The sequence below is a fragment of the Astyanax mexicanus genome, chromosome 5 (genome assembly GCF_023375975.1).
Source record: "Astyanax mexicanus isolate ESR-SI-001 chromosome 5, AstMex3_surface, whole genome shotgun sequence".
In the NCBI taxonomy this organism is placed as follows: domain Eukaryota; kingdom Metazoa; phylum Chordata; class Actinopteri; order Characiformes; family Acestrorhamphidae; genus Astyanax; species Astyanax mexicanus.
Genome location: NC_064412.1, coordinates 23,523,751 through 23,546,979, shown reverse-complemented (window position 1 = coordinate 23,546,979; position 23,229 = coordinate 23,523,751). Strand labels below are relative to the sequence as shown.

The 23,229-nt window shown below is 36.7% G+C and overlaps 1 protein-coding gene across 3 annotated transcripts; it reads right to left on the bottom strand.

Moving 5' to 3' along the window:
- Nucleotides 1-3,994: 3,994 nt before the first annotated feature.
- On the bottom strand, nucleotides 3,995-23,175 carry atg4c (autophagy related 4C, cysteine peptidase). Of its 3 annotated transcripts, none has more exons than XM_022675864.2 (11): nucleotides 23,094-23,175; nucleotides 18,992-19,129; nucleotides 18,705-18,788; nucleotides 18,358-18,591; nucleotides 14,823-15,141; nucleotides 13,324-13,394; nucleotides 12,778-12,932; nucleotides 11,249-11,327; nucleotides 10,428-10,504; nucleotides 9,693-9,812; nucleotides 3,995-7,633 (listed from the first exon to the last, which is right to left on the bottom strand). In XM_022675864.2, exons 2-11 carry the CDS (start codon nucleotides 19,104-19,106, stop codon nucleotides 7,472-7,474), a joined length of 1,416 nt encoding a protein of 471 aa, XP_022531585.1. In that variant the 5' UTR covers nucleotides 19,107-19,129; nucleotides 23,094-23,175; the 3' UTR covers nucleotides 3,995-7,471. The 3 variants fall into 3 exon arrangements, with proteins under 3 accessions (XP_022531585.1, XP_007248266.2, XP_049335684.1); XM_007248204.4 differs by lacking the exon at nucleotides 23,094-23,175 and adding an exon at nucleotides 21,540-21,623; XM_049479727.1 differs by lacking the exon at nucleotides 23,094-23,175 and adding an exon at nucleotides 21,514-21,532.
- Nucleotides 23,176-23,229: the final 54 nt, after the last annotated feature.

Below are 23,229 nucleotides of genomic sequence, written 5' to 3'. Positions count from 1 at the left end.
TTTCTGCAAGTAAATGCTATATTGCTATATATAAATGACTATATTTTCATTTGGAATTTGGGAGGTTTTCCGTAGTTTATAGAATAAAACTACAATGTTCATTTTACTCAAACATAAACCTATAAATAGCAAAATCAGAGAAAGTGATTCAGAAACTGAAGTGGTCTCTTATTTATTTCCAGAGCTGTATATAATAAAAACTATTAATAATATTTGTTATTATTATTAACTGTTCTAATGCAATTTTATGAATCTCAGCCTGTGCTTTTGTCTTAATAATACACACCCAGCCAAACAGGTACATTTACAGAACTCTATTAGTGTGTTTTGTAGTAAACAGAGTAACCAAAAAAAGAGTAAAAGTAAACAAAAGACAATATGATAAGTGAGTAAAGTGAGATATGAAATGACCATAAGAAACTTAAATGTGGTATTTCAGTGTAACACTGTATATTCAGGATTAGGGAACAGTATAAATACAAAGTTTCTTACCAATTAAAAACTGGGACCTATGCCATAACAAACTAACAAAAAAAAACAGAAATACAGAAATTAATATGATTCATACATCTGTTTGTTTATTAGTTTGGAACATATTGTAAATAATATATTTCTATAAAAAGTACACAGTATGGTCTTCCAATGTTGTCGCTCCCGAACCACCAGAGGCATCTTGCATTTAAAAATGTACACAACAGTTGGAACAACAAATGCTTTGGCTGTGGCTCTGATTAATTTTACAAATGCAAATTGTACATCTGGAATAATCTGTAATCCAACTGCACACAGCCAAACATCAACAACAACAAAACATACAAGCATCCAAACGTCCAGTTAATTGTATTCAGGGCCACACACTGGAAGTACTTCGTATAAAAACAGCAGTAATTTCCACTTAACTAAATTCTTTGTTTTATTCTATAAACTACGGACAACATTTCTCACAAATTCCAAATGAAAATATTGCCATTTAGAGCATTTATTTGCAGAAAATGAGAAATGTCTGAAATACCAAAAAAGTGCAGAGCTTTCTCTGCACATTAATGCAAAAAATAATGCAAAAAGACTGTTTTTTAATCACAGTTTTTATGCATCTCGGCATGTTCTCCTCCATCAGTCCTACACACTGCTTTTGGATAACTTAATGCCACTCCTGTGCAAAAATTCAAGCAGTTCAGCTTGGTTTGATGGCTTGTGATCATCCATCTTCCTCTTGATTATATTCCAGATGTTTTCAATTTGGTAAAATCAAAGAAACTTATCATTTTTAAGAGGTCTTTTTTTTGTAACCCTTTGCATTCTTGGAAGTGAACATGCTGCATATTAATTTCACTATTCCATTCATTTTAATGCAATAAAAACTTTCAGCGCCAAATTACTTATGAACTGAACTTTATAAAGGAGTGTGTTAGAAAAATCACATGTTCATGAGCACACCACACATATGTACAAACTAAGTATTTACAGTCTGCTTAGTGTTCTCTGTAACTCTATAGCTCTATCACAGCAAGATGAGATTTCGAAGACAGGTACCTGTTTGAAGATTCCCAGAATTCCATACAAGCTGATGTGGAATAAATCAAACAGCTGAACACATGGTGGCAAAGAGTACCTGCTCTCCAGGCCTGCAGCATATATTGCACTTGCATAGGTGAATCACTGCATACAGACAAAAAGGAAACAGAAATCATACAGCAAATGCACATTAATGGGTATATAATGCAGTTATATTATTGGACTATAAAAGAAGCTAAAAAAAATCTTCTTTACTCAGATCCTTCAGACTAAATGGTTAAAGAATTTAACCTGGATTCCAGCAGACAGTCCAGGTGCTTTGACACTGACAAAGACCAGTCCAGGTAATCTAGAGCAGGCCAAATTTAATTCCAATGGATATGTCCTAGACCATCCATCATGGCTAGCCCCATCTCTCTCTCTCTCTACTGCATAGACCCTCACCCTCCGTAGGGCAGTGCTAAGTGTGAAATGTCCACCACTAATTAAGAGGCACTCTGCATAATAAATGCACTGGTCTCAGCTCCACTGGGGCAAACAGTTTCAAAGGTCTGAGGTGGGTGTTAGATGTGAATTAACACATACTGTTCATATAAGTATTTTTTTTTATTATCTCTGCATAGTTATTTTTTAGCAACATTCTGAGGGTCACATGACTCCTAATGTTGCTCAATTTCATTTAATTTTTCATTTCATTTCATTTAAAAACCAAAAAAAAAACCATAAAATATAAACACATTTGCACATCAGATTTGAGGATAGTATAAGATGAGTGACTTAAAGTGACAGTCTGTGACTTTTAGAGACCTGGGATTTAGAGACCTCTCTGGTGAGAATGTGTAATTGCATAAAGCAAGCAGGAAAAAATACTTTTAACAAGTGCATTGGTTTGTGGGTAATATTGGTGATTTTTGCAAGGACTTCTTCTCTTCAGTTCTAATTCTGCGACCTACCAGACCACTCTGTTTTTAAATAATAACCTAGTGAATCCCAAAAAATGTGAATATCATTGAAAAGTTCATTCAAAAGTTATATCAACTCCAAAGTCAGAGTACGGTTTTCCCAGAAAACCTTCAGCACTACATGCTTCCCTCTGCTGACAACTTTTATGGAGATGCGGATTTCAATTTTGCAGCAGGACCACACTGCCAAAAGTACCAAATAGTCTTATATAATATTGTAAATTTCTGAGACACAGATTTTTGGGTTTTTAACCCATAATCATCAGCAATAAAAGAAATAATGCACTAGTAAATACAATACATTTGGCTTTGCAGTTACGCAAATATAACTATGCTATATATAATTTATAAGAATATTCTGACACCTCCCCACTTATTGCTTATTGCTTTCATGTTTAAAATAAAAAACTTAAGAACTGCTGCTTTAATGAATGAATAACTGATGAATGGAATAGGAAAAAAATGGAATTCCTCCCAATATGCCATCAGTTCAGTGCGACTGCATGCCTGGCCATTCTCTTATGTAGCCTACGGCCAAGTCAGTCATGTCACATCCCATCTCCTCAAAACGAGAGAGAGCCAGACAAAAAGAGAAAAACTTTATGCAGCACAAATTGCCGGCAGAATGATGCCTCTCATAGAATTCTCGCTTCTTTCATGTGTGGAATTTGCCAGGCGGCACAGATTAGATTTTTTCAGGAATCTGCAGGAATCAATGCCTCTATTGGCAGCTGTGTTAAAAAAGAAGTGCTGAGGCTTGGTGTTGTGCCGCTGCCGCTGCTGATGCTGGGATACAGCGTTTACCCCCCAGAGAGCATGACTCATTAATCAAATATTCATACAGGCAGCATCGTAAATACAGACAGCACACAAAGTCCCCGCAAAGCCCCCCATCATGCCCTGGAGCACAAACGCCCTTTCATGTAACACTCACAGAATGGTCGGCATCTTGCTGCATTCTTCAGTCCACAGTGCTCCTTCCCTCGCTTCCTCTGTGCACCCTTTCCTAAAAACAGCCCAGAATGAATTTACTGATCACAGACACGAGCGCCGGAAAACACTGGGAATCGATGGGCTCATTGTGCTCGGGCCCCTGCAGTCTTCACGACATGCGGCCCCATAACAGGCAGCTGATTCTTCTGCTCTGGCCTTCAGAAGGAGCAGCCTGTTCCCCCGAACTGGGGCCGCAATCAAAGGCCGTGCCCTTTTTAATACAAGAATTTGTATTTAACATGGAAATAGCACAAGCATTGCTCAAACGGAACAGAAACAGAAGAATTAACCATGGCAACATTGAGTCCGGCACAAGGAAATTTTCTTTTCCTCTGAAGAGTGTACAATCACCAGTTGTCTCCCTCCTTTTTCGTTTTTTCCCCCCTCCTCTGCCTCTACGAGAGTGTGGGTGGGGGTGAACAAGTGCAGTTACTTTCATCTGCAGTTCTGCACAACTGCCCAAAAAAAAAGACCAAAAAATAATGTATGAAAGAATTAAGGAGAAACAAATATGTGAAAATGTGTGAACTAGTCAAGATATTTAATTTATTATTAATGTACATCATTCACGATCCCAGCATTTGCAAATCAAATCAAAACAAATCAAAACAAAAAAAACAAACAACACTATATTAATGGCCATGTGTGAGAACTTTATCTATTGGTAGTCTGTGAGATAATCATTAGCCCTTATTAAAAACAGCAGAAGGCAATATTAAAGTACCAAACCTGTGTCAAAACGTGAACAAGATCTAGTGTTACAGCTTGTGTGATATCAAATAAACAAACAATTTGGTTTAAACCAGGGGTAAAAAACCCAATCCTAGTCCTGGAGGACACCCTGCCCCGCACATTTCAGAGGTTTCTTTTTCTATCATGCCTTACAACTTCAAGCTCTTAATTAGCAATATCTTGTTTTGCAATACTGTATCTGTTTTTAAAAAAACACAGCATAGATTTTTAATTATTAGTTTATATGTAGAGATTGGTTGCAGACAGAGGTTCACTTTGTGTTGTGTTCAAACACCTCCCAGTAGAGAGCAGTGTTTTACTCTCTCATTAGATTTTACTGTTATACGTAACTGCATAAAATGTAAACATCTTCTTTTACTCAGATCTGATCAATTTAATTTAATTTAAATGCAATTAATTTAAACAATCATAATACATATACAGCTCTGGAAAAAAAAGAGACTACTTTTTATTTTTTTACCAAATTGATTATACTCACGAGGAAGATGGATGATCACAAGCCATCAAACCAAGCTGAACTGCTTAAACTTTTGCACCAGGAGTGGCATAAAGTTTTTCAAAAGCAGTGTGTAAGACTGGTGGAGGAGATGCCAAGATGCAAACTGTGATTAAAAACAAGAGTTATTTCAACTCTTCAAACTTTATGAATATGAACTTGTTTTCTTTGCATTATTTGAGGTCTGAAAGCTCTGCATCTTTTTAGTTATTTGTCATTTCTCATTTTCTGCAAATAAATGCTCTAAATGACAAAAAAAAATTGGAATTCAGGAGAAATGTTGCCCATAGTTTATAGAATAAAACACCAATGTTAATTTTACTCACATATATATCTATAAATAGCAGAATCAGAGAAACTGATTTAGAAACTGAAGTGGTCTCTTTTTTTTCAGAGCTGTACATATGGAATGTATTGCAATAAATTGAATCGTGCCTCCATTATATACTCACATTTTACACAGCCCTAGTTTGGTTGCAGGACAAACAGCCGGTCCTCCAGGACCAGGTTTGGGAACCACTGTTTTACACCAGTACATATAACAACTGCTGTTTACCCAAAATGCTATATGTTATAAAGTCCTCCTTCGCCAAAACAAGAATGTCACTTCATATGCAGGCCACGTTCGTTCTTGAAATGATGTGAACCAAGAGTTTCTTCAAGGACTAAAGTATAACAAAATTAGAGAACTTGAGATGGAGGTCTCTAATTAAAAAATGCCTATAGGCATGATGAAATGGCTGGGGAGACTTCACTCACGATTTTAGCACAATTTAGTGCGTAGTATATTTCTGAATTGGCACTGATCTGTTATGATTTGTGGCCTGCACTAAGCACAACCATAACAATAAATTTATCCTTTCTTTCAGGACTGTCAGGGTTTAGCAGCACTGATATATCCAATCAAAACTTTTCTTTATACACTATTGCCTATTATAAGTATTCACTGGTCGGCCTTGTGTTTGGTGATGTGAGGCTTGGTTGAAGCTGCTTGGCCATGGTGACCCATTCTATGAAGCTCTGTTCTTACGATAATCTGAAGAGGTCTGGAGGTCTGTAGTGCTTGGTGAATTCTGTGCACTATGCTCCTCAGCATCTGCTGACCCCATTTGTGTTCCCAGACGCTTCCTCTTTGTTATCGTATCACTGAGAGTTGACTATGGAATATTTAGATATTTAGTAGTGAGGAAAATTTCTTTAACTAATGTTTGTAGAAGAAGTCTGCGTGCCTAAGGTGCTTGGTTTTATAGTCATGTGATCATGAAATGGACTGGAACATCTGAATTCAATGATGTGGATGGGTGAGAAAACACTTGTGGCAATAAAGTGTATATACAGCTCTAGAAAAAAAAAAAGAAACCACTTAAAAATTATGAGTTTCTTTGATTTTCCAAATTAAAAAACCTCTGGAATATAATCAAGAGGAAGCTGGATGATCACATGCCATCAAACCAAGCTGAACTGCTTGAATTTATCCAAAAGCAGTGTGTAAGACTGGTGGAGGAGAACATGCGAAGATGCATTAAAACTGTGATTAAAAGTTATTCCACCAAATACTGATTCAGAAACTCAAGTGGTCTCTTTTTTTTTTCTTCTTCTTACTCCAACTGGATTTGATTTAAAGCAGAGAACAATTAATAATCAAACATACTTATGTCACTATAAAATGGACTTTTCTACACAACAGTCTCAGTGCCAACAATATTCACTCCCTATTTTAATGTGCATGTGTGTGTGAGTGTAAATGAGTGTTTGTGTAAATATAAAAATGCTACTTTTTTATTTTACAGTGTGATTTTACAGTACTATTTGGAAGCACTCAGAGTCTGTAAGCATCTTGTCTTTGTGCTACATCATCCTGCATCCTGCTTCCAGGAGGCACTATACCATATTCTCAAAGGCTGTGTAGATGTTTGTTAAAATTCTATGAAGCAGTTTCTGAGACAGGGTTTAAGCCTAGACATAGCGATGGCAAATCTCCATTTAAATTTGGTGTAGTATGAAGCTAGGCTTAAACCTTGTCTGGAAAACTGATATAAATATAAATTCTGTTTTTTTTTTTTTTAATGTCTCTTCATTGGAGCACACAGTGCAGCCAGCTACAAGCACAGTGCACAATGACGAGCAGATCATTTCCATCTAAACTTTTAACTGGAGTGTGATATATGCTGCTTTCAGAAAAATAATATATGTATATATACATATATATATTTTTAAAGAAGCCTGAGAAAGGTAATGAATAAAGTACCAGGTTTCACATTTTAGCACTAATAATTACATTATTCAAAAAAATTAAATCAATGTTTTATACCAAGTACTGATAATCCTTATAATTTAATACCCTGAAAAGGCTCCCTCTTGGACTAAACAGGAAATGTAGCAGGAAGTTCAGTGTGAACATCTGTGCGAGACACAATGAGCGTGTTTTAAGACAGTGTTATGTTAAGATCAGGGCCCATATTAACAGATCACAACATCTCAGCCTCGGACTGCTGTTGTTTATGGATGCCGTTCCCTCCTAGCTGTTAGTGATACTGATCAGAATGGATGCGAAAAGAAACATAAACTGTCTATGAATCAGCAATACTACTCTGACACCGGTTCAGTACAGGCCCAGTATACACAGTTCATTCACAAAAATAATGCAAAATCATGGTGTCTGCAAGAAATGCCACATCCAAAACAGCAGTCATACTCTGTTTTAAAAAATACAGGCCCCGGGTTAGAGCTTCAGGTATCCACTGGTCCTAACTTACAGCAGCACAAAGTCCCCTGCACTCGCTCCAGCCTTCCGTTTGTCTGTGATGAAGGGCCACTCTTTCTTCTCCACAGGGGCCGATAGTTCATAATCTCGCCCGTGTCCTTTCATGAAGGTAAACGCTGGGTACTTCTCCTTTGCCGACGGCTGCAGAACCTGTTCCATATCAAAACACATGAAAGCAAATGCATAAACACTTTAGATTTTTATTTATTTAGTTTTTTTTTTTAGTTTTCAGTGATTTGAAATGTAGACATTGAGGCTGAGTTAACAAAGTCTCTGTGCTCCCTGGCTGTGGAGAGTGTCTGCCTCCATCTGCTCAGCGCCTGGGCTTAACAGTAGGTTATTTTACACAGCTAAATGCTGCCACCTGCTGGCAGGTCCTAAAACCACCGATTTTTTTTTTCTGAATGGAACAAAAGTAGTGCTACAGATTAAGTTCATATTCTACAAAAATTGTTTACTTTATGATACAAGCACCAACTCTGGCATGAATAATGACTTGGACCTACATTATCAGAAAAAAACATTTTAGCCACCTGGAAATCCAAGATGCTGGCTTTTTAGAAAAATGCATATGAAATGACATATTAAATGTGAATTACAAGGTTGTGTCACGTATTCTGATTGTATTAATAATGTATTGCTAATGGAAATCTGATGCACTCTGAATAGTTCTCTTTCAAATTTTGAAAGATCATGGCAGCCTTTTTTCACTTTTAAGGAAAAGCTCCCACTTACAGCCATTCCAGACTAATGGAACAATGTTTCTCCCTGTACTCAAAGCTTATATAAAGAGATTAACCTTGATAGGTCTAATGATTTTTTTCCTTACAATTAATGTACTTACTTTGTGAACTGTATGTGTGGTTTATATTTTGTGAACCTGAGCAGTGGAACTTACTGGAATATAATTATTCTGCTACCCAATATTCAATGTTCAATGCAAAACTGACAATAAAAGGATTTATTCAAAAAGAAAAAAAAAAAGGTTTTGGGTGTAGAAATGAAAAAAAAAAAAACACTATAACAACCATACTGTTATGCGCATTAATATTATTATTATCGTGGTCACTTTCATCTCCCCATAACTAGTCCGAAAGTTTTCGACACCATTTCAACTCAAACTGCTCAGTCTGATGGTGTAATGCATGCTCATGTACAGATTTTCGATCGGATGCACGGCTTTCGTAAAAACTTCATCAATTTCCATTTTTCCCCCATTAAGAAAGGCGGAGGAGCAAAATCTAATCTAAATCTACTGTACTTCTATCTCAGAACAGAATTTTCTTTTGTTTTAAGCTGTACTTCTTTATTTGTTGTTTTATGTCCATCCTTTTTCCCCTCTATTGACTCCCATTATTTTGCCCGACAGCCACCAAACTGTATACAATACTTTAGAGCAGGTCCTCAAGCTATGATCCACAGCCATACTGACAAGCACTCATCTATTTGTTGTTTTTTCATCCTGTTTTTCTTCTCATTCAGTCCCATTTATTTTCAAATAAGCTGAAATGACCATACGCCCAAGTGAACATACACTCCTGATACAACTGGTACAACCAAAATTGATGTACTTCATTAGGGCAGGTAACTGAGCTCCAAACACGAAGCTCTAACTAATTGTTTCAAATTCAGTACCAATACACACTATTTATACAATTAATTGGCTTATATCTTCATAATATCCAACAATAAACAATGTCTAAAAGCAGAATTGAATTTCCCATACTCAGAAACTATATTTTGACACCCAACATCAATAAACATTGATCATTCAAATCATACTTAGAGACTTAGAGACATACTTCAATATACAGTGATATGTTGCAATACTGTAAGCAAGACAATATACTGCATTAGTTTTTTTTATATATAAATATTAAACACACCTTCTTTTGCATAAAACCACCACTTTGTTTTAAATGTAAACTATTAATAAATTAACAATCAATAATTTGTTTTTTGAGAATCACTACACTATTACAAAATGTACAATAATATTGCGAAACATGATATTTTCTGGCAACCTTAGTACTTAAAACAAAATATGTGCCACTACTAAGGCATTTTGTCTGTGTTACAAAATATCTCACTAAATATCAATAGTATCGTCTACACCTGATCCTCTTTAAAGCCTGACCAAGGATACCTGATCTCTTTTAGGGGTTATTTGATTTCTAGAAGTTGTACACAAATGCAAAATTCCACTTACCTTTGAGAGTTCATTGCTGATTCTTTCATAATCTTGAACACTTTTCGAGTAGAATCCAATGGTACAGCTGGGATCCATTTTAATGAAAGGCATCTTCTTAGGTGAAGGGCAATGATAGGACTAAAACAACACAGTAAAAAACAATAAAATGGATAAGAATTATTAACATCAACTTTCATCTTTAAGTATGGATGAACAGTATTTGATAGCGGTTCTCATGTAGCAGTTAGTATGAGGCCCACATAAGGCCCACGTTTTTTGCACGTCTGCGTGAACCAGACAAAACAAATAGGAGCCTCAACTTGGGCTAAGCCAAACGTATTTTCACCAACTTTCTTGTTTGGAACACATGTTCCTCCTAGCTATTACCAGCTGTGACAGACAGGCCAAAGGGATAGATCGATATTTCTGTCTGTCACACACACTACTGCATCCTGCATCGTGTAAAAATAAGTTATGATGCTGAAATAAAAATAAAAAAAAAAAAGAAGAAGAGTGTGATATACAGCTACTGGATGCTGGAGCTGATATATAGAACAGTACATATTTTAGACCGTGCTTTCCTTTTTGTAGGAGATACGTCTTAGGTGTCAGAGACAGAGGGGTAAATCGACTCTCCTGTGTTCAGTAATTGAGTGCAGAGGGCTGCTTTAAGATTCATACCCTTAAGTACTAACAGAAACTATTAAATTCACATCACTAGGCAGCGGTCAGCTTTTTGTAATTCCACATTACCTGCAGAGGAAAATCGCTTGTGCTGACATCCACAAAAGACTGACAGTAATGAGGGTCCATGTAAATCAAGCTGTCATCTACAAGGACAAAACAAAAGACAAGTTATTCAAAAAAACACCCCGATTATTATAATGCATATCCTTCCTCAATTTCTATGCAGAGCAGTTCAAAGTCATCCATAGACTCTGTTACTCTCCTAACAATTGCGAGTACAAGTATGCAGAATTTTTTTTCTCCCTTTTTTTTTTCTTTTTTTTCTGCTTAGTCCTTCCCCAACTGGAATGGATTAAAGCCTGCATAATCAAATCTGGTTGTACAAGCACATTCTTTACACCGCAAAAGGGGACTGTCATTTAATTTTGGTGCGGGGAAATTACTTTTACAAACACGCAATTATATTCCGTCATTTGCATATGATGAATGCAAGCGGCAGGTCGGACCTGGCAGGGAGAATGTATTGCTTGTCGTTTAGACATCATCGCCAGCTGTATTTCAAATTGCTAAAATGTAAATGGGTAAATATTGACTACTAGCATGTACAACTGAAGGTTCCTACTGGCTGCTGAAGGTGATGGAGAGTGGGCTGCTTTGTATAGCGCAGACGTTTATGCATGCTACTTATGGAAATCTATTATAACTCCTACCTGGGATGCTCATATGTGATGAATGGGGCAGCGTTTTGATGGGTCAGAGAAAATAAAATAAGCAGTGTTCCGCCGATGGGGCTCGTGTCTCCGCAGAATGCATTAACTTACTCGTTCTCTTTTTGAACCCCTCGGAAAATTATGCAAAATGAGCCTGTGTATAAAAAAAAGACTCACCTTGAAATCCTACAAAGTAGTACGCCTGTTTGGGTTTCCCCCCGATGATCCCAATACAGTACTCCAGACTTAAGATACCCTGTGGAGAGTAAATTAGGCCGAAATTGAATAAACTCAAAAACTTGCTTTTGCAATTATCCTTTTGAGGAACTGCTGAGGATAACTAGAGTGCTTGCTGTCACATGAAAAAGTGAACATAAAACTGAACAACTCCTCAACAATATTTTAAACTGATAGACTGGATGTAAAATAACTCTGAATCGGTTTCTTTTTAAATGTATCCTTAATAGATGGCTATAAATCAGTGCCTTCATAGTAAGTTTTAGTGTGTATTGGTTACAGTGTGTATGTTAGTCATATTGCACAAACACATAATTTTTTTTTTAACTAATTTATCATTTTATCAAGTTTGACCCCTGTTATGCACTCTTTACAGAGGCTAGTGACGTGTTAGCAGTTTGATTAACTTGATCATTTTATCAACTGATTGACACCACTATATATTTATTGTGTAACCTATATTATTATTATACAGGGGTTGGACAATGAAACTGAAACACCAGACCACAATAATTTATTGTCTTGACAGACAGTTCTGGTGGAAACAGGAGAGTTGAGGTGCACTATTGAGTTGGATGTGGTTCGTCCTTCTTGGTGGTATGCTGACATTACCCTGGATACCGTGGCTCTTCATGCATCACAAAGACTTGCTGTCTTGGTCACAGATGCGCCAGCAAGACGTGCACCAACAATTTGTCCTCTTTTAAACTCTATTTTGAGCAAAGCTGTGCTCTTACTCTGCTAATTGAACCGTTTCACTCTGCTCTTACTAGTGCAATGTGCAATTAATCAAGATTGGCCACCAGGCTGCTCCAATTTAGTCATTGAAACCTCATATATAAATATATATATATATGAAGGGGTTAATTTTTAGCAAACAATTAATTGGTTAATAGCTTGCAGCTGGATATAAAGCTGAACATTACAAAATGTCTGTAGTAAATCAGTGTTGGGACAGTTACTGCACACTCTACTGCAGCATTTACACACTTACACACAGCACATTCACACTTTTATTATAATAACAAAAAAAAGACCGAAATACAGAGAACTCTTTAACTATCAAAATGAATATTTCTTTAGAGAAATTACAGATGAAGCCAGAGAGCGGTGAGTACTGTTTCCTACACCTTCAAAAGACACTGGTACAGAAAGAGTCAGGTCTGGCTGACCAACATCACAACACCAGTCTTTAGCTCAGTTCAACACTGAATTATATCGCAGTTTCAGCAGTGAAGAGAAGACACAGATGTCTGACAGGTAAAGTGCAGTAATAAAGTAATTGCTTAGATTAGAAAACATTAAAAAACAGCTTGTCTGGGGAAAAAAAAGGGGTGTTCTAAAACGTTTGACCAATAGTGTGTATATAAAAAAAAAAAATCTGGCAAAAATCTTACTTTTTACTATAGTAGCTAGAGTGCCTATCATCTAAAAACAAAGAGAAACTGTATATAGTTTACTGTACTAACCTTGACAAAGTTGAAATAGTCTGGGTTGATCTTTTCTCCACCCAGTCTGATGGGGATGAGGATGATGACGGCTCTGCTGTCAGCAACAGGCCCCTCAGGAACCCCACACGTGTCTGTACGAGCTGAGTGGCTCTCGATAACATCAGCACTGTACACTACAGGTAATCAATAACACAGAGGCGTGTTAAGGTCAGTTGCTCGTCACTTATAGTTGTACAGGGTTCACACATATAGTGACTGCATTTATTTTAGTCTTGTCTGTGAACAGCTTTAAAAAAGAGAAATGTACTCAATCCCAAACCAGATTATCTAACAAACAGATAGTTAATACACAACTTATTTGGTAAACAATACAATTTCATTTATGAGCCAATTATGCAAGCAAAACACAGAACTTTATTTATAGTATATTATAATGTAAAGCTTCATAGCAGACAAGATGTAAGCAGAAGATGCTAAATTCCTTCAAAAAATAAATAGCTAATGAATAGTTAAATCTTATTTCTGTCATTCAAGACACCCAGAGCTCATACACATTTTCCATACCTGTACAGTCCTGTGCCACATAAACGCTTATGCCTTTCAGTCCTGGTTCTGTTGTCTCCTCCACAGCTTTTCTAAACATGCCCCATAACAAGGAAACAGAAAGAATGTTAATCATTTTGATTAATACTATAGTAATTTAGACATTTCATGTACACTTTTTACACAGATCTTTTTCTGCATCCCCAAGACATCCTTTTATGTGCACCTATGACACAGAAATTACATATGCTTTATTATGATACCCTACCCCACAGTATTATGGAGATTTGGTATTTTTTGCCTCTGGGCTCCCCCTACAGTCAGGACTTGGAAGTAGTGCTTTGGGTCACCCCTCAAGAACATGTTTGCATTTATTTCCTGACAAGCTTAAGGATACACAATGGTCATTGTAAGTAAAATAAACATTGGAACTGACAAAGCTAGATATGTCCCAATCACATTTTCAGGCTCCTGAGTTTGAGTAATTTGATTTTTAGTATCTAGTGCTGATACCGAGTCCCGATCTTATACTTTGGCAATTTTTTAAAATACATTTTTAATTATTAATGAAAAAACAGTACCAAAACTGCTCATTTTTATTAAATAAAAAAAAAAACTAAATGGACATATAAATGATTTCCATTGCGGTATGCATCATTTCTTAAATAAAAAAATAATACTAATAATTAAAAGCACACAACAACAGTTCTCTAATTAATTAAGATCATGGTTCATTTTTTTTTTAAATGCTGATACTTCTGTTTTTTGGGAGGGAGACAGTAATTATAGTGTAGTGTGGTTTAGGCCTGGCAGACTAGATTTAGACTAGACGTTTTTTTTTACAGTATTATAATTGGGTAGTTTTGTTGCTTTTAATATTGGAGTTTAACAGAGCTTTTTTATCTTTTTTTGCAAATTCCACCTTGGAAAGAGGAAACATTCCGTGTGTGTGATTGCACGTGTGCAAATGTGTGTGCGAGAAAGAGAGCGTCCTAGAGCGAGCACACTCACAAACGTGAGTGATATAAGGGACTTGTTGCTGCAAGTGTGAGTGCAGAATGGCCATTCTCAGTGCACATGTACAGCAGATTCTATAGTGAACTCGTAGAATAACAACATAACCTTACATTTCTGATAAATCAGTGACCTAAATCTTTTCTACTCAATTTCGATCCTTTGAAAATTACATGATCTGCCCCGATTTCTGATCACATGTTCGGATCGGAGACAACCATAGACATAGCATACTAACATTTAAATATTTTACCCAAATATGACTGGGATTACTAAACTGTGCACCTTTCTTGCTTCTCCAAAGTTACATAGAGCAGTTAGCAGCACGCCAAGCCAGGACTGGCCACAATATGCAGTAGGTGCTTTTCTTCCTTTTTAAAGTCAGTTGAGTAGAGAATTACAGTGATGCTCATTGTAATATTTGAGGGTAAAAATGCCACATCTCAATGCTACTACATATGCTAGCACCAATACTGCAGACAGATACACAAAACATACCAACATACCTGAGTATGTGTGCCACCACTGCAGGACCGTACCAATCCCCAGCTCTTTTGCCTGAGGTCATGCCCAGAGTGACCAGCCTATGGACTCCAAGATGAGCAGAGGGACTGTCTCCAAACCAGGTAACAATAGTGCGATGATACACCTCTTTGAGATGGGAATCAGCCTCTTCTGCACCACCCTGGCAGAGGGGCTCTGGAACCCTTGGTCTGTCTCCTTGGAATGAAGCTTCTAATGAGGCTACCAGTCTTCGTGCTGCACTGCTGGTCCGTGTTTCTGTGTCCAGAGGCTCCAAGTTCAGTGCCTCAGGCCACGTCCAGTCTGGAAACACACAGAAAGTAATAGGAATTCTGGTGGATGGCCTAACATGCTTTTCCCTTTTTCTCCCCAATTTACATGGCCAATTACCCAACCCACTCGTTAGGACTCCCCCTATCACTAGTGATGCCCCAACACACCAGGAGGGTGAAGACTAACACATGCTTCTTCCAATACATGTGAAGTCAGCCACCGCTTCTTTTTGAGCAGCCAGCGCACTCGGAGGAAAGCGCAGTGACTCGGTTCTGATACACCAGCTCACAGATGCCCTGTGCTGTGGACATCACCGCAGGAGTGATGTGGGGAGAGAGCACCATCTACTGTACCCACCCGTAGGAAGCAGGGCCAATTGTGCTCCCTCTGAGCGCCGGCAGCTTTATGGAAAAGCTGCATGAGCAGGGGGATCGAACCTGCGACCTCCCGCTCAAAGTGGCAGCGCTTTAGACCGCTGGACCACTCTGCGCCCCGGACTAACATTCTTAAAGTAAACACAAACATGCCATAAACACCACTTCAAACTGGACCTTGCAACCTGATTGTGACATTTAAAAATATATATAATAATATAGATCATCTGCAAAAAACACTGTACATTGTATGACCTTGCCCTATGCCGGCCATGTGCTAGAGAAGTTTGTCTCATTGGTAGTTGTGATGTTCCAATTAAAACAGGTCAAAATGTGTTTTCAAATATGTTGGATAAATAGCTGAGGGTGTATATTAGCATCGATACTGTAAAATCTGTGAGAGCATGCACGTTTTTAAACTTCCTTAAACTAATTAACTTCTTACCAATACCTTTTGAAATCATAATTATTTGTTTTTGTTCATATTTTCAAACCCCTGAGATCATCAGACATTTGTCTCTTTTTTTGCTCTTTGGATCTTTCTAACTTTTTTCTTTATATGTTTAGAAGTCTTATAATCTGGACTGTTTAGAATGCTCAAAACGACTATGCTGCCTTGTATGTGGAGCATATATGGGACACTATCTAAGCAAGGCATACAAGAAACTTTGGGCTTATATGCTTATATAATGAATGGATTTATGAAAAAAGTGTTTTTCTCATATGTAAATTTAAGGTAAACATAAATGACAATGCCTTCAAATAAGAAATAATGAAGAGAATGAACAGAAACATTGGGACCCATTTCATTATGTGTACATTCACAAGCCAATCTTTATTTAGTTAATTAGCCAATTAAAACAGCCAAAATGATCCATGTGCTACTGAGGAGCAATAGTAACGTCTTTCAGAAGTCCTCAAATAAAGATGCCTTAAATCACATTGAGCTATTTTACAGGCATATTTAAAGTGAGACTTTTAATGAGAAGGGATAATGCTTTAAGAACTGTCCAATTACAAGATTCAGTGTGGCCAGTATTTCACTTTTACAGCATTTTACCCTTACAAACATAGTAAGTACCTAAAGTGGCAGTGGTAGGAGTGGCGGGGGTCATAAAGGGTGCCAGACTAGGTTCCGAAGCATTAAAGTAATGACCTTGCTAAGTGTCAGATCATGTAATTGATCAATAAATATAATTTACTGGCCATCGGTTACTTTATAGAGAAAGATTTTTGTAGTGACATATTTCAAAGTAGTCACTGTCACCAGCTGATGCTTAAACGTTGTTTTCCAAATGGAGGTGATGAATTGAAGTTTAAGCTCACTTGTTCATTTTATTAAAGGTAGAAATCCCCCGTCACAGGAGTCCCACTTATCATTTGAAATTCAGTCTCCATTGAACTTTTCTGTGCCCTGACATGAATGTCTAAATCCAGTACAGATCCACTTTAGGGTTGAAGAGTGATTTTCTAAATGAATGGTAATCACAGACTGAGAAGACATTAGTTAATTCTAACTTTAGTAGAATGCTGATTCAGTAACAGAAAATGAGTAACTTGGATTTGAAGCAAGCTCTATCCAGAAATTAGCTTATTTGGGCACTGGACATTTCCTGTTATCAGCAACCATTTCATGAAGCAGGTTATCATAAAATACTGCAAAACTTAAGCATGTACAATACAGATAAAATGTGATGTGAGATAGCACTGTTGGATATCCTGATATCCTGAAACATGATAAATTAAATTAGTTTAAGCTCATCAAATGTTTTTCAGCACTTTGTTTGGCTTGCTCATTTTTATTTCAGAGTGCATTCACTCTTCCTTACTCTGCCTCCAGTCTAGTTACATCAAGTTAATACAGTCTGCAGCATAAGAAGCTCCCTCTGTTCCTGCTCACAATGCATAATGCAATTTGTTTTGCTGTATTTATGATTTTGTAGCAGCTTTTACCTTGTGTTTATTGTGAAAACTCATATCGTGATAATGCTAAAAATATGAGTTATCTTAAATCCCTACCCCACTCAGTGACCATAATATACTGTAACCAAATGATAATTAGATGACAAATTCATTTATTATAATTTATTATAATATTTCTAAGATGAAAAAAAAAAATCTTGTCTAGGGCTCCGAGTGGTCCAGTTGAATAAGCGCAGCCACTATGATCAGGAGACTGCCGGTTCGATTCCTGTTCATGTAGCTTGCTATCGGCTACCGGAGCCCTGAGAGCACAACTGGCCTTGCTCTCTCTGAATGGATAGAGGGCACTCTCTCCTCACATCACTCCAAAGGGTGATGGGACTCAGCACAAGGCGTCTGTGAGCTGATGTATCGGAACCGAGACGCTGTCCTTTCCTCGGAACACGCCAACTACTCAGCAATGCTGCATCAGCAGCAGTTTGAAAAGAGGCGGTGGCTACCTTTACATGTATCAGAGGAGGCATGTGCTAGTCTTTACCCACCTGGTGTTGGGGCATCACTAGTGATAGGGGGAGTCCTAATAAGTGGGTTGGGTAACTGGCCATGTAAATTGGGAGAAAATAGAATAAAAAATTTCAAATAAAACTATTTTAAAAAATCTTGTTTACTAAATACTTTGGTGCTTTACATTTGTCTTCTAGCTAATATTTTTACAAGGTCAATGAGACAGTATTTGCTGGACAATCAGCATTTGGAATCATAGCTTTTACTTAAACAAATGACTCAGCATCTTTATATTTACCACATTTATCACACAAACCTCAGTCTATAAGTGTAAAAAAGCAGCACATACAAATGTAGACAGGCTTAAATATTACAAAACAAAACACAGCAAAGGAAAAAAAGAGGCCTACATTTTCATAGCATTAATATAAACACTGAAACTGACCTCTACCCAAGAAATGGAGCAGTAGTGCCTGGGCCAGCATCATCTGGCCTGCTCGGAGTGTGCAGCCCCATCCACAGTCTGAAGTGACAGTCGAGCCTGGAAGGGCAGCAAACTCCTCCCGATAGGTAAGCCACACCCGGGAAGCAAAGTCCTTCCGAAAGTCATCCACGTTACCCATGACGGCATCATGACTAAACTCGTCAGTGGCACTGTTTTCGGTAGGGCTTTCATCATCTGTTAATACAACCAATAATCTGTAGTTGAGCATGATTTAGTAACTAATCCATCTATTTAGAATAATGTTGAGAGTGGTGTGAATTTGTATAGGTGTTGTATCAGTGTTTTACCCTCTGCTTTAAAGTGATAACATTTTCCCAGCAGGAAAACTGGAGAATTGCGACTGAAAGAAGTCTTCGTTTTCAGAACCCAACCTACAACCAAACAATTACAGGCTAGTATTTAATTTTAGAAACAACCTATCTATCATTGTACTGTAAATTTGAAGTGTGATTAAATTATTTATACACATTATACTAGTAATATATAGATTAAAGCTTTTAGGGTCACCAAACTAGCTAGTACAATGTACATTAATCCAGATGAAATTGTAAGAATCAGATTCCCAAGAACTTACTGTACTTCATACTATGCCATGCTGACATGAACCTTGTCTTTAGTTTCTCCACCTCGTCGGTCCCTTTAGTCTCCATTTCATCAGCCATGGAGGAGTAGAACCCATCACAGCTCATATACTGGGAAATGGCTTGGAATACTGTAAACATACAACAGATCACACTGTTAAAAATAGTTAACAACACTTGAAAAATGTCATCCATCCATCAAATCATTATTTTATCTGGTTCTTCCTAGTCAGGCTCACTGCAAGTCCTGACCCCCCTGAATCATTGGGTGTAAGGCAGGAATACACTCTGAAGAAATATCAGCAGCCATTGGAGGGTACCTCACACACTTTTACCAGGGGTAAGTTATCATAGCCAAAAGTGGTGGGAGTTAACGTAAATACCCAGAGTAGAGGAAAACCATTTGGACATGGACACACAAAATTCCTCACATACTGTGCTTCTCTTTAAGCTGTATGGCATACACACACAAAATAAGTCATTTTAGCAGTACTATGGTTAGTTTGGAGTGTGGCATGGCACATAATATCAGTGTTAACTCTTCCATACTCCTACTACTACTACTACTGATTATCAGACCAAACACTGTAACATATCACATTTCAAATATAAAAATTACAGTATTTTTTTTTTGCAATCTGACCACTTCACTACAATAATATACCATACAGTTAATCTCCAGTTCCCTAAGTACCCAGTCACATCAGATAGCTAGCTAGTCAAAAACTTGGTTTTCTTTTAGTGGAAGATATTGTCACCTTGCTAAAATGATAGCCTAAGTCATTTTTGGGCAAATCATCTCCTCATGATGCTGCACAGACCCCTGTGGTAAAGATCCGCAGTTCCAAATTATTATAAGGTGGTTTTGTAAGCAAATATAAAAATATAGATTTGGCTACTGACCCAAATAAAGATATATATGACAAGATTATGAATAAAACATATGGACAAAAGATTGATTTCAAAAACTTAAAGCATACTAGAACTTTTTTACTGGAGTGTTATAGGTCGAAAGAAGAATGGGAATTAATGGAACACAATTAGGTTTAAAAATAGAAATGAATTTGAACTCTGTCTTTTATGGTATTTTATTTAAGACAAGCTAACAAAGAAAGATAAGGATTTTATGTGGAATATAATATGTTTTGTGAAAGCAAAATTATGGTAAACACGAAGCAGAATGACTATTGATCATATTTTAAATATTATAAAAGCATCATTACTGAACTTAACTAACAAAAGACTTTAAATATTCTCTTTAAAAACTCTAACCTACATTAAATGGACTACATTAAATATATAAATGGACCCCCATCACACCTTTTAACTTGTATATTCTGGTTTAGATTAATTGTACTGTGTGATTCTTGTGCCTTGAATATTTAGTGTTTTCTAGTATTTGTTATTATTTTTATTTAAAGGTAAAATCACATACACCCTATATGATCAGATCATTTGATTTTACCCCGTCAGTCATAATGTCTTATATCTAGAGTGACTTTAGCTAATGTAATATGCCTAATAAAAGTTAAAAAAAAAAAAAAACAGAACTTGACTAAAGCTAGCTAGGAATTCAATACAATGTGTATGTTAGCTGTTAAAATGTTAACATTTGAACTGTTTTTTGTCTTTCCAATAAATATTTTCAACATTTTTAAGTTTTCTGCTGTATGATGTACTACCCTCTTTAACCATTGCTAATGTTTACGTAGCTATTACAACTGTCATATGTTTCTTGTGTTTCCTGAAAAGGTGGAGCTAGTGGAGGTAGCTGTTAGTTAGGTCCTGTGCTAGTTGCTAACTGAATTAACAGACTTCAGAACAAAACGGCAGAAAATCAGCTGTAAAGCGCAGCTTATGGAAATACTTTCACACCCGCTGTGAAGTATATTTATAGCTATATACGCCCGTTTCTGTAATCCCAGCACTCCCAGTATTTTAAAAAAGGTGTTGATATGAGGGTTATTCACTGTGGTTCAGAGAAAGATAATCTGCCTGCAGCTGTTTACACCAGAAATCATTTCATTCACCATGTTCTATCTAGCGTTATAGAAATATAAAGAGAAATAGCTAACCTAACTACATATATTTGATGTATAAAGACCATAAACTGACCAAAACCAACGTCAAGAACACATTTAGCCTTTGGAAACTCGCGGAGATAGGTTACATCGCTGTGTTAGCATTGTCGTACCACAACCTTAAATAGACAACAAATGGTTTAAAGAACCTCACTATTAAAAAACATTCTAAAATTGTAACTAAACGTATCAGAAACCCAAGTTAGAGCAGGTCTTCTACACTGCTAGTACCTAGCTGAAGTAACAGTAACAGAGATAGCTAGTGGAGCTAGCTGTTAGTTAGGTCCTGTGCTAGTTGCTAACTGAATGAACAGACTTCAGAACAAAACGACAGAAATTCAGCTGTAAAGCGCAGCTTATGGAAACACTTTCACACCAGCTCTGATGTATATTTATAGCTATATACGCCCGTTTCTGTAATCCCAGCACTCTACCTGCTCAGACACATTAATGAACTCACTTTGCCAGCCTGTCACCCCTGTGTTTACATTGTGAGGAAGTATCTGCCAGTGTCGCTGTTCTCGCGAGATTTCGCCAGACTCTGTGGACGGGATCTGAGGCCATATTGGTTCGGGATGTGTTTGGGTAACGCCCACGTCCTAAAATATCCTTATCCTACACTGCAAAGAATTTCTCAAGTATTCTGCTCAGATTTGCGAGAGATTCTCATGCCTGTGCATGTCTGTCTGTTCAGCCAGGACATTTTCCCCTGTTTTATGTGTTTATTCTCCAGATGCACAGAAATGCAGGTGGATCTTTTTTTTTGGGGCACGTGTCAATTTAAACACTGCTACAGGTTTTAATCACTTACCAAAAAAGTTAATAGATGTATCCAGAATCTAAATCTAAATCTAAATCTAAATTGACTAATGAATATGTGAATGAACAAGTTGCCTGTTGTTTTGTAATTGTTTCATAAGTTATTGAGTTTAACATTATTTAACAATATTGTTTAAATTATTTTAATAATTTAATTAGAGAAATGTTTCTACATCTAAAGCCTCCAGTCTGCTACGCTGTTAAACAGTTAACAGTAAAATGCAGAAGCAGGCCTTTGCTTTGTATGAGCCAGAAATCAGACAGAATGTGTAACCAGTATGCAACATTATATTATGTAATTAAATTTAAGAAAAAGACAAGCATTTTCCATTGTTGTGATAAAAAGTTCTATAAAGTTAAGAAACAGACCATATATTAGCATAATTATTGGAATTAATAAATAGAATAATTAATCTACAGTCCAATAGGGCTGGGTGATATTTATATAAAAAAAAAATGATATTCTTCAAATAAATAAGCGTTAGATATTCAGTTACTACGGTTTAGTGTTGCACAAGCTATTGTTTCCTTTACATTTGTATGTTTTTTTGTAAGTACGTAGCCCCCTTCAACCTCACATGCAGCTTTTTATACTAAACAAAGTGCAAAAAGTGTAAAATATGAAAATCATTGCCACATAAAAGAGTTTTTACATTTACATTTTTACATTTGCTTCTGTCAAAAAAAATCTATATTTATTATTATGACATTTCTTATTAAGAACGATTACTGTTTCCTGCCACATTCAGTGAATTTATTTTTTCTTCTATTTTTAATAGACAGCATTGTTGTGTATTTATTTGATTGTATAAATAAATATATGATACAGAATATAAAGAATATAAAGAAATTTACATACAAATAAATAAACTAACACAATAATTACAACCTTCTTAAAATAACATTCTGAAATAATAATAATAATAATAATAATAATAATAATAATAATAATAATAATACATTTTGTTATTCATTCAATAATTACATCATTATTAATTTAAAAAATAAAAAATATTTTAGGAACGGATACACTTCACACATTATCCAGCACTATTGGTTTCCTGCTCCATTGTTGTGCGCTGTGCACAGGATATGAATCATTCCCCTTTATCACCATGAACGCGCCCCCTGTGTCTGCAGTGTGACTGAAGCCGTGTGTGAAGGAAAATGAGATGTACTGATCTGGAATGCTCACATTTATTCCGGAGAGCGATGTTTAGCCGGTTATCTGTATGATTAAAGCTGTAATAATGCGGCTGAGTGGGTCTCGGGGCTGAGTGCAGGATTCGTGGTGCGTAGCCTCCCGGTGTTGTACGGTAATCTGTGGGCGC

Excerpts from the sequence above, each read along its gene's own strand:
- atg4c (XM_022675864.2), bottom strand. The coding sequence starts at position 19,106 with ATGAGCTGTGATGGGTTCTACTCCTCCATGGCTGATGAAATGGAGACT. Across the intron at positions 13,395-14,822 it reads GTGGTGGCACACATACTCAG|AAAAGCTGTGGAGGAGACAA; the intron begins GTATGTTGGTAT and ends GGGCATGTTTAG. Across the intron at positions 12,933-13,323 it reads TGTGGCACAGGACTGTACAG|TGTACAGTGCTGATGTTATC; the intron begins GTATGGAAAATG and ends GATTACCTGTAG.